Source organism: Balaenoptera ricei, chromosome 6 (assembly GCF_028023285.1).
Source record: "Balaenoptera ricei isolate mBalRic1 chromosome 6, mBalRic1.hap2, whole genome shotgun sequence".
Classification (NCBI taxonomy): domain Eukaryota; kingdom Metazoa; phylum Chordata; class Mammalia; order Artiodactyla; family Balaenopteridae; genus Balaenoptera; species Balaenoptera ricei.
Window position 1 is genome coordinate 111,601,973 of NC_082644.1, and position 13,848 is coordinate 111,615,820.

At 38.5% G+C, this 13,848-nt stretch overlaps 1 protein-coding gene across 8 annotated transcripts in view; it reads right to left on the reverse strand.

Annotated features, from left to right (window-relative positions):
* Positions 1–13,848, reverse strand: part of DENND1A (DENN domain containing 1A) — a 534,065-nt gene that overhangs the window by 244,452 nt on the left and 275,765 nt on the right. For all 8 annotated transcript variants that reach the window (XM_059925586.1, XM_059925584.1, XM_059925585.1 and 5 more), the window contains exons 7-8: positions 13,519–13,599; positions 9,539–9,592 (exon numbers count right to left, since the gene is read on the reverse strand). In XM_059925586.1, the coding sequence (XP_059781569.1) occupies positions 9,539–9,592; positions 13,519–13,599 (135 nt within the window). The remainder of the gene's footprint in view (positions 1–9,538; positions 9,593–13,518; positions 13,600–13,848) is intronic.

The window sequence follows — 13,848 nt, forward strand, 5'->3', positions numbered from 1 at the left end:
AAGCATATTTTCAGTTACATATAGTTATGTGCCTCCGAGCATCCTCCTATACGCCTAGTAATTATTATTTGGGCCCACTCTGTAGGGCTGGGTAGCAGGGACACAAAGCTGACCACTTCCCAGGCCGAACAGGGCTCAAGTCCGAGGAAGGTCTCTGGTTAACAGACAAAGAGCAGCCCGGAAGTTGAGCTTCAGAAGAGGCACGTACATGGCTCTCCAGGCTTTTCATTTCTACAAAGCAACAGCGGGGAAGAACACTTTCAGCTCTAACTCTCTGTGGCTCTAAATCCAGACAAAGAAGAAAGGAAGACACTTGGCAAAACCCCATTTCCCCCAGGAGAAGCCACATAATGGCTGCTCCCTTCTAGTTGTCCCTGCTGGCTCCTGTGCCGATCCAGGTGGCTGGGGACTTCAGGCTCACTGCGATCCACGCCCCGGGTGAGGAAGCAGGTGGGGGTGGGGGTGGTGATGGGAGGTGGAATGGGCCTCGGATGGGAGGGGATACAGTGGGGCTCAGAGAAAAAGGGTCTTAGGTTCAGTACCTTAGGGAAATGAGATAATCCCCAAACTAAAGAACTGACTCTAAGCTGGGTACTCCTTGGAGCCTTCGAAACAGATGCTAGTCCGCCCCACGGTCTGTCATTTTATTAGTCTTTGTCACTCTCAGCTTTATACACAGTATAGATGATAAAGACTTACTGTACCGTGTCTGGAGGAGGTTTCTAAGGCAAGAGGCTGGTTTTGTCCATGGGCCTTATTTCCTGAAATAACTCTTGCTCGGATTATTTTACCATAATGTAAACCTTTAAAATCCTCAATTAATTTTTTAAAATAAGAATTTAGGTTATTTTAGTTGTGTAGGATTCCTAAAAAGGAATTATAAATTTGGATTCTAAAATAATCTGTTTGAGAAAGAATCCCACAAACTCACATAAGCAATCAAATCAGAGAAGTATCTTATAGGAAAGAAAGCAGAGTTTACCCGGAGGTCAACTTTTATCCCTCTGTATGAATGGAAAAACCATTAGAATAAACAATTACCTGACAACTCTTAACAGCAACAATGGAATTCTCTATAATCTCAGTACTTGATAATAGGTCTTCTACTACCACTTCAACTTTGTTTATTTTTGAAAGTCACGATGAGTTCATAAATCTTTTCTATATCATGGTGCATCTTCTGACAAAGTGGAGTCTGGGCAATGTTATATGTAACTGTCCATTCTAAATGCTTTCCTCGCATCATTAACCACTTGGTATGACACAGGCCAGATAATTAAGACAGGTTTGTTTAATATTCTAAAAGAAGGTCTATATGATTATCCATTAATCAAAAGTAAACTCCAAACCCTGGCCACTAAAAAAATCCCTTATAGAGCCAGTTTACAATGTAATTATGAATACATATCTGTTCATGATCTGTGACTTTTTTTTAAATGCAGGTCAACTGTTTAAATTTATAAAGATTTATGCTCATTTAATTATTGCCTGTATAAAATTCACTCCTACATGTGTTATCTTGATAGACAGAAAAAACCCTGAAGAGCAATTATATAGTGATGATAGTTTTTCAGTGAAAAAGAAGAAAATATTTTTACACAGAAATTGTAGAAATAATGAGAATTAAGTTCAACAGGGATCTGAAAGTGGCAAGACTTAATTTTCTCCATTTGCTTTTCATTAACATCTTGCAGACTCACTGGCCCAAAAGCCAAGTGAAAGGAACTGTTATTTTTCCTTCTCCTGAGAGTGACTGCATTGCTAATTCATTCATTCATTCATTCAATCATTCAGTCATTCCATAAATAATGAATATCTACTCTGTTCTAGGTACAGTGCTAATTACAGAGATGCAGTGATGAAAAAATTCTGATCCTTATCCTTATGGAAGGAGAACTGATAAAAACAGTCACACAATTAATTATATAATTTACACTTAGGATGAGTGATTTCTTAGGAAGGTACTGGGAGCCAAGGAGCAGAGGCCCAGGACCCAGCAGCATCTCGGTGCTGGAATCAGACTGACCTGAGTGTGACTGCTGGTTTAGCGTTTACTGGCTGGGTGGCTAGGGGTAAGTTACTTCACGTCTCTGGGCTCTATCTCCTCTTCAGAGCACGGATAACAACCATACTGTAAGGCTGCTGTGAAGATTTCATGATATAACAAACAGTACCTGATCTGATCCACGGTGGGTGTTCAATCAATACTACCTCCTTTCTCTCTCTCACATTAACCCTTCTCTGAAGCTGTCCAGAAGAATATAATTATCTGCTGACAGAATCAAGTTCCATATCCCAAAGTCCTTTTACCCTTTTCTTTGCTTATTCTCTTAGTTCAGAAGTCCCGAAGAGGAGATAATCAATAAATGTGTACACAACATCTCCCACATGACAGGCACTAGAGTCCTGGACTCTATTTCCTGTACCATTTCCAGTCAATGGTGGCTGCTAAGAGACTTTTGTGGCCAAACATACACTCCATGAAAAGTGTTGCTCTTCACAACCAAAAATGTCAGCAAAAACCAAGAAAAGATAAGCTCCAAGAAGTAATGCTCCCTAGCCCTTGGCCACAACTCAAGAGAGGTTAAGACTAGAATTTTAGGAAAGCTGAAGCACAAAGGGAAAGAAAGGACCATCAAAAGCAGTATCTCTGTTGCACCAGGCATTGAACTTGGAACTTTACATGTAATAGTTCACTTGTTCCTCCCACTTTCCTTTATTAGATAAGGAGGCTTGAGAATATAAGTAAGTATCCCAAGGTCCCAGAGTGGTGGAGCCCAGGGTCTGGCTGTCTCCGAAACTCATGTTCTTTCCACTACAGCAGACTATATCATATTAACAACCCCTTCGTTATTGCTTGTTTCAATTTGCAATGCAGCAATTTAGTCATTTAAAATTAATCCTTGAAAAACTGCCAAGAGATTAAAATGCAAATTTCAACATGGCTAGAGCTCAATAGTGATTCTATGTCAAAAATCACACAAATTGGTCCTACAAAAGTTCAGATTCTCCTTAGAGGAAAAGCTTTCCTGCTTCATTTCATAATTGAAATATGAAAAATCATTTCTTTTCCTTTTTCCATTCCTCATGAATATCAAAAGTCAACTGTAGGGAGGCAGGGGGGTATAATGGAAACAAAATGTTTTGGTTCCTTACAAACCTGGGTCACTACACCCCATTTGGAAGCAGACCTTGGGCTATAACCTCAGGCCTGTGAGCCCTGGGTCCCCACATGTAAAATGAGGCTCACGTCTACCTCTCACAGAATAGCTGTAAGGATTTAAATGGAACCATGTATGTTAGGAGTCTGGCAGATTGTTTTTATTATTCTCACTTAGAAACAAACAAGGCCAGCCTTTTACTGGTCTGCAAAGGAAGATTTAGGGGACAATGGGTCATACACAGGGAATTGGTTCATTAGTGGCAAAACCAGCAGAGGGAATGCAAATTTTTTTAAATGGCGGGGGCAGGGGAGGTAGCATACAGTGCAAACAGGAATTGGAGGTGGGGTTATGAAGAAGATAAAATTTTTTTCCTACACTATTTCTAATCTCAGTAATTGTGGTTTTGAAAATTGAGAAGCTGTCGGGACTTTCAGGTACCTTAAAGTTCTTGAGTAATTCTCAGTCCTTAAAATTAAAAAATAGAAAGATGAACTTAACCTAGGCAATAATTGTTATTATAACATTATTATAAATAGAAAAACATTAGAGACAATCTAAATGTCTGTTAGTAGGTGAAACATAGTTAAAATATGTGAGGATTTCCAATAAAATATGGTGGATTAAACACATGTATTTGCCTTTTCTCTCTCCTGATACCATGCAATCCTCACCACCCCCTGCCAGGAAAAGTCACAACGAAATAATTTTAAAAGATGTAAACCTCAAAGAACAGGAGTAAAGATAGTAATGGAAGAGAGATGTCAAATTTTTTGGAAGCCAGATGTTACTAAAGAAATGGTTCTCAACCTGGGTCATTCGCCCCAGTGGAGTTCTGGCAATGTCTGAAGACATTTTTGGTTGTCACAGCGGGGTGGAGGGGGGGGAAGGTACCATCTTACAGTGGGTAGAGAGAGCCCAGGGATGCTGTTAAACACCCCACAACATACAAAACAATCCTGCACAACAAAGAATGATCTGGTCCAAGGTGTCAAGAGTGTCAACCGAAACTTTAGTTGAGAAACTAAAGAAGACTGACTTGGCAGCCCAGAAAAGGCTGGGCCCAGGGCACAGGGCAGCAAGCATCCAACCCAACTCACACCACAGAACTCCAAAAAAGTTCAGGAACTGGAGAAACCAAGCACCTCTAAAGGCTAGGGGAAGGGTGCCAATAAAAATTCGATCCCAAGATTCTCGATCCCAAGTAATTCGATCCCAAGATTCTCCTCTCCCAGCTCACTCAGCTAGTCAACTGGCCTTTTGGCACCCCTCCTGAGGAAAAACTGTTTACTTTCTAGTAACCAGAAAGGTTTGGGAACACTGGGTACAGCTGAGGACAGGGGATAAAGAATTAAATAAAAAATGGGAGGGGAGCTTAAAGTATACATGCTAAATGTTCATATCCTATAACTTACTTACCACCCCACTCAGCTTCCAGAACACGTGTTATAAAGCTTACACTCACTGGCAAGAGAAAACTGACTAGTCCAAAAGAAAAGATTCTGATACTGACGTTTAAAATCCTCCCCTCCTCCCCAGTAGCCAGGCCTCTAAGCCATGATCTACAGTAAAGCCCACCAGGTAACAAGCCCCATTCATGAACACAGAGCTTTCAATTAGACTGGGCAGATAGGACTGGGCAGCTATTTGAGGAAAGGCCTCTACAATCAAAGATACAGAACAAAACAAACAGAAGAGAGGACCGCTAAGGAAGAAAACAATGCATAGAGAAGAACAATTTTTTAAATTTATGAATAACAGTGTCAAAGAAATAAGAAATGTTGCACCCATGAAACAAGATGCCGTTAAAAAATGAGTAATCTATTGTACAACACCAAAAAGCTCTTGGATATTAACAATGATGGCAGAAGAATTCAAAAGGGTGGAAAGATTAGTTGAAGAAAGTAGAAAGAAGACCAAAAGAGAGATGGAAAATAGAAAAGTTATGAAAATTAAAGGATCAACACTAGGAAGCTTAACATGCCACCATAGAGACCCCAGAGAAAGCAAAGAGAAAAAAATAAAGAAGAATTTTTTCAAAGAAATAATGTGAGAACATTTCCCAGCTCTAAAGGACATGAATTTTCAGACTGTATGGGTCCACCAAATGTCCAGCACAGTAGATGAAAATGGACCCAGAGCAAGGCAAATCACTGTACAATTTCAAGATACTAGAGACAAATAAAGGATCCAAAAAAACCCCACCCAAAATTAAAAAACAAAAAAAAAAACCCCAGCAATCAGAATGGATCAAGACTTCTAAGCTTCAACATGAAATCTAGAAGTCAATGGAGCTATGTCTTCAAAGCTCTGAAGGTAATTCCCAACCCTATCAGAGTAGAATAAAATCATTTGCAGTCATGCAAGGTCTAAACATGCTGCCTCCAACACTGTCAGGAAACTACTGGAAAATGTTTCACCAAAATAAAGGAATAAGATAAGCAGTAAGATGTGAAATCCAGGAACTCTTACTTGACAAATGTATAAGAAAGAAAACATATCACAATCTATCATATGATTCAGCTTGCTCATTGAAATGTAAACTTTTGATTTAAATTTTTTCCTGAAGACAGAGAAAGGATGGGGGAGGGGAAACGAGAGTGAGAAAAAGATACTTTATGTATATGTGTGTTTCTGCGGGAGAGGGGATCAGAAGTAATAAAAGACCTAAATTCATCTTCCATGAGATAATCAATAACTGTTATCTGAAACAGGAAAATTAAGAACAGCAATATGAGCATGTCAGTTAAAAATATGGAGAGAAATACTACAACTGCTAAAAACTTGAAGGTAGCTGCCTCTGGGGAATGGAAATAAAGGAAAATTTGGAAATTTCATCAACAATTATGTGATATTACATGTTTTTTAAAGCCATTAATATGTATTACTTTCATAAGAATAAAATACCATTAAATAAAAATATCACTTAACATAGATGAAAGATATGAACAGTTTTGAGAGTACATTAAAAAAATGAGTTGCAAAACAGTATGAATAGTACTGTTTTACGTCTAAAAAATGTCTACAACACACAGGGATTCATACATTTAACATGTAAATTCATAGAGAAAGGTCTGAAATGACACTCATCAAACTCTGGATGGAGAATGGGATTAGGGGTGGGGGAGGGATGGTGGGGCTGGGATGGTGGTAATGTGGGACCTTTCACTTTTTTTAATATGTACTTCTGAATTGTTTAATTTTTTTACAACAAAGATATTTGTAAAGAATTTTTCATAACACAGGTAAATGTTCATAATACATTGTCATAGAAAAAGCAGGTATAAAGGTATATAATTGATATGATCCCCCCCATTGTGTTTTTTAAAATGTAGCTTCCAAGCTTTAAAAAAAAAAAAAAAATCAAAAGAACCCTTTTACCTCAAACAAAATATTACCGAATTCCCAATTTAAGTAGATAGAAATGAACCTGCTCTGAATAAAGCAGAAGCATCCATGCCCTGGTGGGTCAGCCATTTAGCTCCCTCAGTCCTTCCCATGTCCCAAAGAACCTCAGGCAGGGCTCCAGGCAGAACAATTTGAAAACTACTACTATCACAGAAATGAAGAAAAGAAAAACTCAGAACGTGACTTTCTCAGGGATTACAATGATTTTTCTTTTGCTTCTTATAATACACATATATACATACCATTCCTATGACTTGGAACAGTTTAAACAGTAATAATATCTGTTCCTTACCATGCCTATATAACCACCTAAACCTGACACATTCACAGCAGCGAGGGATGGAGAATGTCAATAGAACTTCATTAATCTTTCCAAGTTATGATTCTATACTCATATTTCCTATTTCTTAGGGTGACTTTGATCAGTTACATTTTTCTAGAAAATTTTATATTATCCCAATTTTCAAATTTATTGGATACGTCTAAGATTATTTTGTTCTTTTTAGAAATTTAGTTTTTAAAAAGTCTATTTTTCAGTTTTACTTTAACAATATTTTCTAACTAATTAAATTGTAACTTATTCTTCTAGTTTGGGTTTTTTTTATTACTATTCTTCTTCTGGCTTCTTGAATTGCAAGTCAAGTTCATGATTTTCTAAATTTATTATTTATAATGAAAGCATCCAAAGCTATGAATTTTCACAAGAGTAGTTTTGGCCACATCTGTTAGGTTTTTGTTGTTCAGTGTTCTCACTGTCATCAATATCTAAATAATATCCAATTTCAATGTTTTATCTTCTTTGACCCAACCACTCCTTCAAGTAGATGAATATTTTAAAAATCTTTATTCATCATTAATTTCTAGGTTTATTTCATGGTAATAAAAGACAGTGGACTGTAAGAGTTTGAGTTTTCCTATTTTGAATTCTTCAGTGCAATCTAGCACATAATCAATTTTTATAAATGTTCCATGTCACACCCCTGGCTTCTGCTCTTTCTGCAGGACTTTTCCAGTTCTTTTTGGGTTCCTTCATTGTCTACACCTTACTGACTGCTCAATAACCATCTCCTTTACGTTGCAGAAATTCCTCAAATTTTCTAGCTCGTGGTGGCTCCTTCTGCCATTACGTGGACGTTTTTCTCCTTAATTTTATAGTTCTCTTATCATTTCAACGGCATTTTTTGAGAGATGAAAGGTAAAATTATGGGCTCAAAGTGTAGCACAATATATGAGAACTCAGTTTCTAGTATCAGAAAGATCAATGTTTGAATTCCAGTTCTACCATTTCTGTGCTGTAGGACCTTGAATATGTTACTTAAGTTTTCAGGACCTCTGTTTCCTTATATAAAATAATAATTAGGGTACTGACTACCTAAGCTTATTAAGAGAGGTAAATGAGAAAATACAGGTAAAACACTGAATACATTATTTGACAAGCACTAGTACTCAATGAACATTAGCTATTGTTAAAATGGTAACTGTGGTCTGGATTTTTTTATTACTTAATGTCAAACAACAAAAAAGCAATATTTTCCACCAGAGCCTAATCACACAGATAGTAAACTTTGTGAATATCTTCGACAATCCCGGTTTATTAAGTCTGTTATCTAATCACAACACTATAGCCTAACTTCATTAATTAAATGTGATTACCTGACTTATTCCAGTACTTTAAAAAAGTAATCAAGTACATACCCAAAAGAATCAAAAGGATGGAACACAAAGTTCAATCTGTACACCAAAGTTCAAAGCAGCATTATTCACAATAGCCTAAAGGTGGAAGCAACCCAAGCGTCCATCGACAGATAAGTGAAATGTAGTATGTTACGTATATATAATGAAATATTATTCAGCCTTAAAAAAGAAGGAAATTCTGACACATGCTACAACATGGATGAACCACAAAGGCATTATGCTAAGTGAAATACACCAAACACAAAAGGACAAATATTGTATGATTCTACTTAAATGAGGCGCCTAGAGTAATCAAATTCATAGAGACGGAAAGAATAGTGGTTGCCAGCTGATGGGAGGAGTAGGGAAATGAGTTGTTGTTTAAAGGGTTATTTAATGGGTACAGAGTTTCAGTTGGGAAAGATGAAAAAATGCTGGAGATGGATGTTGGTGACAGTTGCACAACAATGTGAATGTGTTTACCAATGAAATATATACTTAAAGATGGTTAAAACAGTAAATGTTACATTATGTACATTTTGCCACAATTTAAAAAGCAACCAAGCGCCTTAGTGGTGGTGATTCTATATTTAATTCTACATAGTACTATTTACAATCCGAGTAAAACATTTTGAAAATATGTCTTAAGCCTAGGCTAGATACGTCGTTCGGCTTGTTCAGAGGGCAAATATTACCCTCTGCTCCCTCAGACTCAAGTTCACTGCTAAGTCTTTAAGAGGTGGGGATGGGGGTCCTCACACTTCTACCCACAAATATATTTACTTTCTTAAAAGTCAATATAGAAATGTAGCAGGAGCATAATTCTACTTGAGTATATCTACCCTAATAAAGAAATCTTTATATAGGAAGTTCTTTACATAGAAGCATTTTATTTACAACAGCAAAAACTAAAAACCCCTAAATTCACAACAGCGAGGAAATAGCTAAGTAAGCTACATAGCAAATTGAATATTATGCAGCCAACAAAAATGATTGTGAATGAAATGGCAAAATGCTTATGTAATAGGTGATTCTAACTATGTAAATAATACATTCTAAAAAGACTACAATGAGACATCAACATGTTAATAGGTGATTGATTACCTTTGAGAAGTATGAATAATGATCTTTCCTTGTCTTTATACTTTCTATATTTTAAAAATATTCTCTATTTGGTTTTACTTTCATAATACATTATTTTTATAATGGGAAAATATATCCTTTTATTTTCTTTCAAAATTAGTAAAAAAACAAAGAGGAATAAAAATTTAATCCACCCCTGCCCAAGTACTCACATTCTCAGGGATGCTGGGAAGTTCTCTGGTGTCAGGCACAGTAAAATAAGAATGCTGGAAAAGAAAAACAAAAGCTATTTATTTCTGCAAAAGTATGCAACAAGCACATTATTCAGAAACCAGGTAAATGATCTGAAGATTATTCCTCACTCAGATGAAGAAACAGAGTTTCACTCACAGAGAATAGTCTATGGAATATTTCCTTAGGATAATGTTGGATTAAAGCCAGATGCATTAAATCATTGGTTTGGTAGATGGAGTTCTTTTCTATGAGAGAGGAACTTCTGTGAGATACAAACGAACAGCTCAAAGAAGTTAAAGGCTAAATTCTTTTACGATGTTTGCAGGTTTCTGAACACATGAAAGCTGCAGACTTCATAATTTATTGTTCAGTGAGGCAAGTGGACTCTAGGGGCCAAATATCACTAGGTTCACTCAGGAATGGTCTTTACCAACCAAACCTGCCATTTCATTTCAGCATCTGAGATTATATCCATCTACAAGCTGCGGGCCAAATCTGCCCCGAAGGCCCAAGGGATGTGAAGGACAGCTCCAGGGAAAGGACTGCTGCACTGAGACATTGCAGATGGCTAACAGTGGAGAAAGTCTCTCCACTATGCATGCTCTGCAAATAAGCCTCCTGACTTCCCGTGCAAATTCCAGTGAAGGGAGCTGGAGACTCAGTGGAGCTGAAAACCTCACCTGCTCAGAGAACTTTCAAGGAGGCATCTCCATGTTTGTAACAAGCATGTGTCTCTGAGTTAAATGAAAACAGGCTGAACTGATGACACCTCCTCCGTGCTACTAAAGACTCAGAGAACAATGGCAAGCAGGAATGGAAAGAGCCTGGTGATGGCCAATTAAAGAAGGGATTGTGCAAAGGCCAGGAAAGGTCACATACAGAGAAAGTCAGCTTAGCCATGGCCAAAGTTCAAACCTAGACCCCCAAGTGACATTTCAGGAAGTTCTTCCCACTCCCCATTCTTGGATAATTGCAAAATAAGTAGGTCTCTGGAAAAATGAGTTGTACAGGCTTCCTGAAATGAAAGGCCTGGGGGACAATTGCGATAACGAAAATAGCAACAATAACAGTATAAGCTATTTGTCTAATATTCAGCAGATATTTATGAACACCTGCTGCATGGAAGGCTTTATACCAGGTACTTTATAAATAGTATCTCTAATTTCCATACCAAAATTTAAGATAGATATTATCTCCATATTACAAATGGGTAAATTAAGGCTTAGAGAGGTAAAGTGACTTAAGGTCATACAGCTAGTAGGTGACAGAACTAGGATTGAAATCAGGTCTGCATAACTAGAGCTATGCTCTTTCCACGATAACAGACTGTTATATCTGTGCTTTTTAATGAGCAAATTATACCTAAAGCCATTTGAATTAAACTAATAAACTGAAAAGTAAAAAGAGAAAAAAAATTAAAAGATAACTTAAAAAACATTCCCTGCAGTGCGCTATTCCAAAATCTGTGGGTTAGTGCCAAAACATTATCTATGAAGTATTACGACAGAGATTATGTAGCGTATCAGTTATGGGAAACTAATTGGAAACTAGTTAATTAATTCAAGTCAACAATGAGGATTAAAATAATAAAAGCAAAATACAAGGTTAAATTTGATGCCATGAGATACCAAATTCTATACCAAATGGCTCGAAGGGAGTCCCAGGAAATGTTCAGTAATGGCAGCGCACATGGTGATGGAGTCACAGAATAAGGATCAGCACAGTGAGGGAGAAAGGACAGGGACCACAGAGTCAGCCACTTAATCGTTATGTGATCTTAGGCCACTTAATAGCTCAGAACCTCAGTTTTTAAACCTGTAAATGGGAATTGTAATATCTACTTCAGAACTGTTGTGAAGAATAAATGTTATATATGTGAAGTGCCTAGCGTTCCATAAATGGTATTTTAATAGTATATTATTATTACTCTCTCAACTGTTAGTTTATATTCCTATTTTTCTCAATCACCTATAGAAGACACACAGAAACATTCTCTTGTGACTAAAGACAGAAAGTCCAAGACTGCCATTTTATCAATTTTTCAGGCTCTATAATACAGTTGAGACTAACCCTTCAGAAATGCAACATGGAGAGAGGAATTCCTTGTGAAGAGGAAAGAAGAAAATATCTGTCTTTACAAATGCAACAGATTGTAAATAGTGAGCCTACGCAATTCCAAAACCAAGTACTCCCCAGGCTGTCCTTTGAGATTCTGTCTTGCTCCATCGCCCATGAAATGCTGGGACCAGAGGAGGTCAGAAACATTCCTAGAAACCACTGGCATGAAACAGCTGCACCCCCCACCCCCCGCAACAGTTCTTCCTGCCCCTGCGATGGCTTGTCCTTGAGGCCTGGCAGCCACTCAAAGGAAGGAGAGGCCCTTCCTCCCCAGTAGCTGGTGACCCACCCAGGCTACTCCCCAGCTACCTGTCAGATGTCATTACAGACTGAAACGGTGAGATCAAGCTGCTTAGGAAAAGGGACAGAGACAAAGGCAAAGTTGCTTCGCTATGCGGCAGTGACTGGGGCAGGTTTAAAGCTCATTTCTTCATCTTTTCCAGACACTCTTCCTTACACAAATTTCTGGAAAAAGGTTTCTTTCCTTCCTATGCTCCATTAAAATGAGCAAAAACCTCTACCAGTTCCTTCTTTCCTCCCTTTCTTTCAACACTCATGGCCTAGTGGAAAGAACATAGGCTTGGAAGTCAGCCCTGGGTTTAAAAGCCCCGATCTCACTTATTAACCACACGACCTTGGATGGGCAAGAATCTTTTTCTCTCTAAGCCTCATCTATGAAATGAGAATGCTAATATCTATTTGTAGAGTTGTTTTGAACATCAGAGATGCATACTTGGCATAAATTAGGAACTTAGTATATAGCAGATCTATTATTAGTTATTGGCAGTAATATTGCTTTCAATGTGATCATCATGAAAAAAAAAAAAACCTGTATGTTCATTTTCTTTAAGAGGGAAAATACCAAGTTAATTACCACTGAATACCAACACTGTACCTGGTTCTACTGAAGCTGAAAGACAAAACTTCTTAAACATTCAGACCCCACAACATGGGGGAAATAGCCCCTGGATAATCAATAGCTGGTCAAAGGGGATCCATCTGAGAATTCTGATGAAGGTGGTGACAAGGGTTTGACCCAGAGAATTGCAGTAACTGAAATATGGAAAAGCTCTCCTTATCTGATGCCTTATCTGACAGATGAGGAAATTGAGACCTACGAAGTTAAAGGTTTTGATTAAGATCACTCAGGTCATTGGCAAAACTATGACTTGGGGATTGAAATCTCCCAATTTGTAATTCAGAGGCTTTTCCACCCTGGCACACTACAGACCACATAGCATGTACATAAAAGAGTTCAAGGAAACGATCTGGCCAGGAACTGTGCTAGACAGTCTCTATCCCTGTCCTTGAGGGCGTACAGTCCAGTGGCGGAGATAGGAAAACAGGTTGTTCCAATGTGTTTTGTGACTAAGGACTGCAAAGTGTACAAGATGCTTGGGGCAAAAAATGAAAACCTTAGCTAAGGGGGGTTACCCTGGTAAACAGGGGAAAGGCGGTGTTGAAGGTTCGGGGGTGGCAGGATGGGCTTCAGTGAAGGGGCAGACACAGCAGTGCTAGGGGGCAAAGCATGAGGCAGGGAACCCCACAGGGGTTGAGGAGGCAGGGGTCAGCCATCCCATTCCAAGCCCAGCATCTGCCATTCAGGAGATGCTAGTGATGGGATGACAGCCAGGAAGAGAGGAGCCTGGGGCATTTGCGATCCATTTCTCATGCAATCCCAGAGAAAGAAAGAAATACATCTCCCTGGCCTGTCTTGAGGTCTCAGAGTACTTGGAGGTGGGGAAGGTGCGGATGACAGAAGACAATCCCATTTGGCTCTTTCTTACTGTTAATAATGGAAAGGTTTCTGAGTGATTGCTAATATTCTGCTGCCACTTACCACGCTGAGATGAACAGACACTCCTGGGTCAGGGATAGGAAGTTTGTGCAGAGTTTCAAGAAGCTCATTCCACTGACTCTCCTGAAAGAAATAAAAGGCCTAAGTAACAAAGGCAGGGCTGAGCCCTTAGTCAGAGACCTGCAGGGAGGTCTGGGCACACAACAGAAATAGGTTTGATATTCAAGTAGGGTTGGACAAAAGACACTGCTTACGGCTCAATAAAAGAGCCAAACAGATCCGCCCACACCAAGTTTGACATTTTCTACTTAGTGAGACACCTACCATGACCGCCTTTTATGGATCATATACCATAAGCTCTCAGCAAGTCTA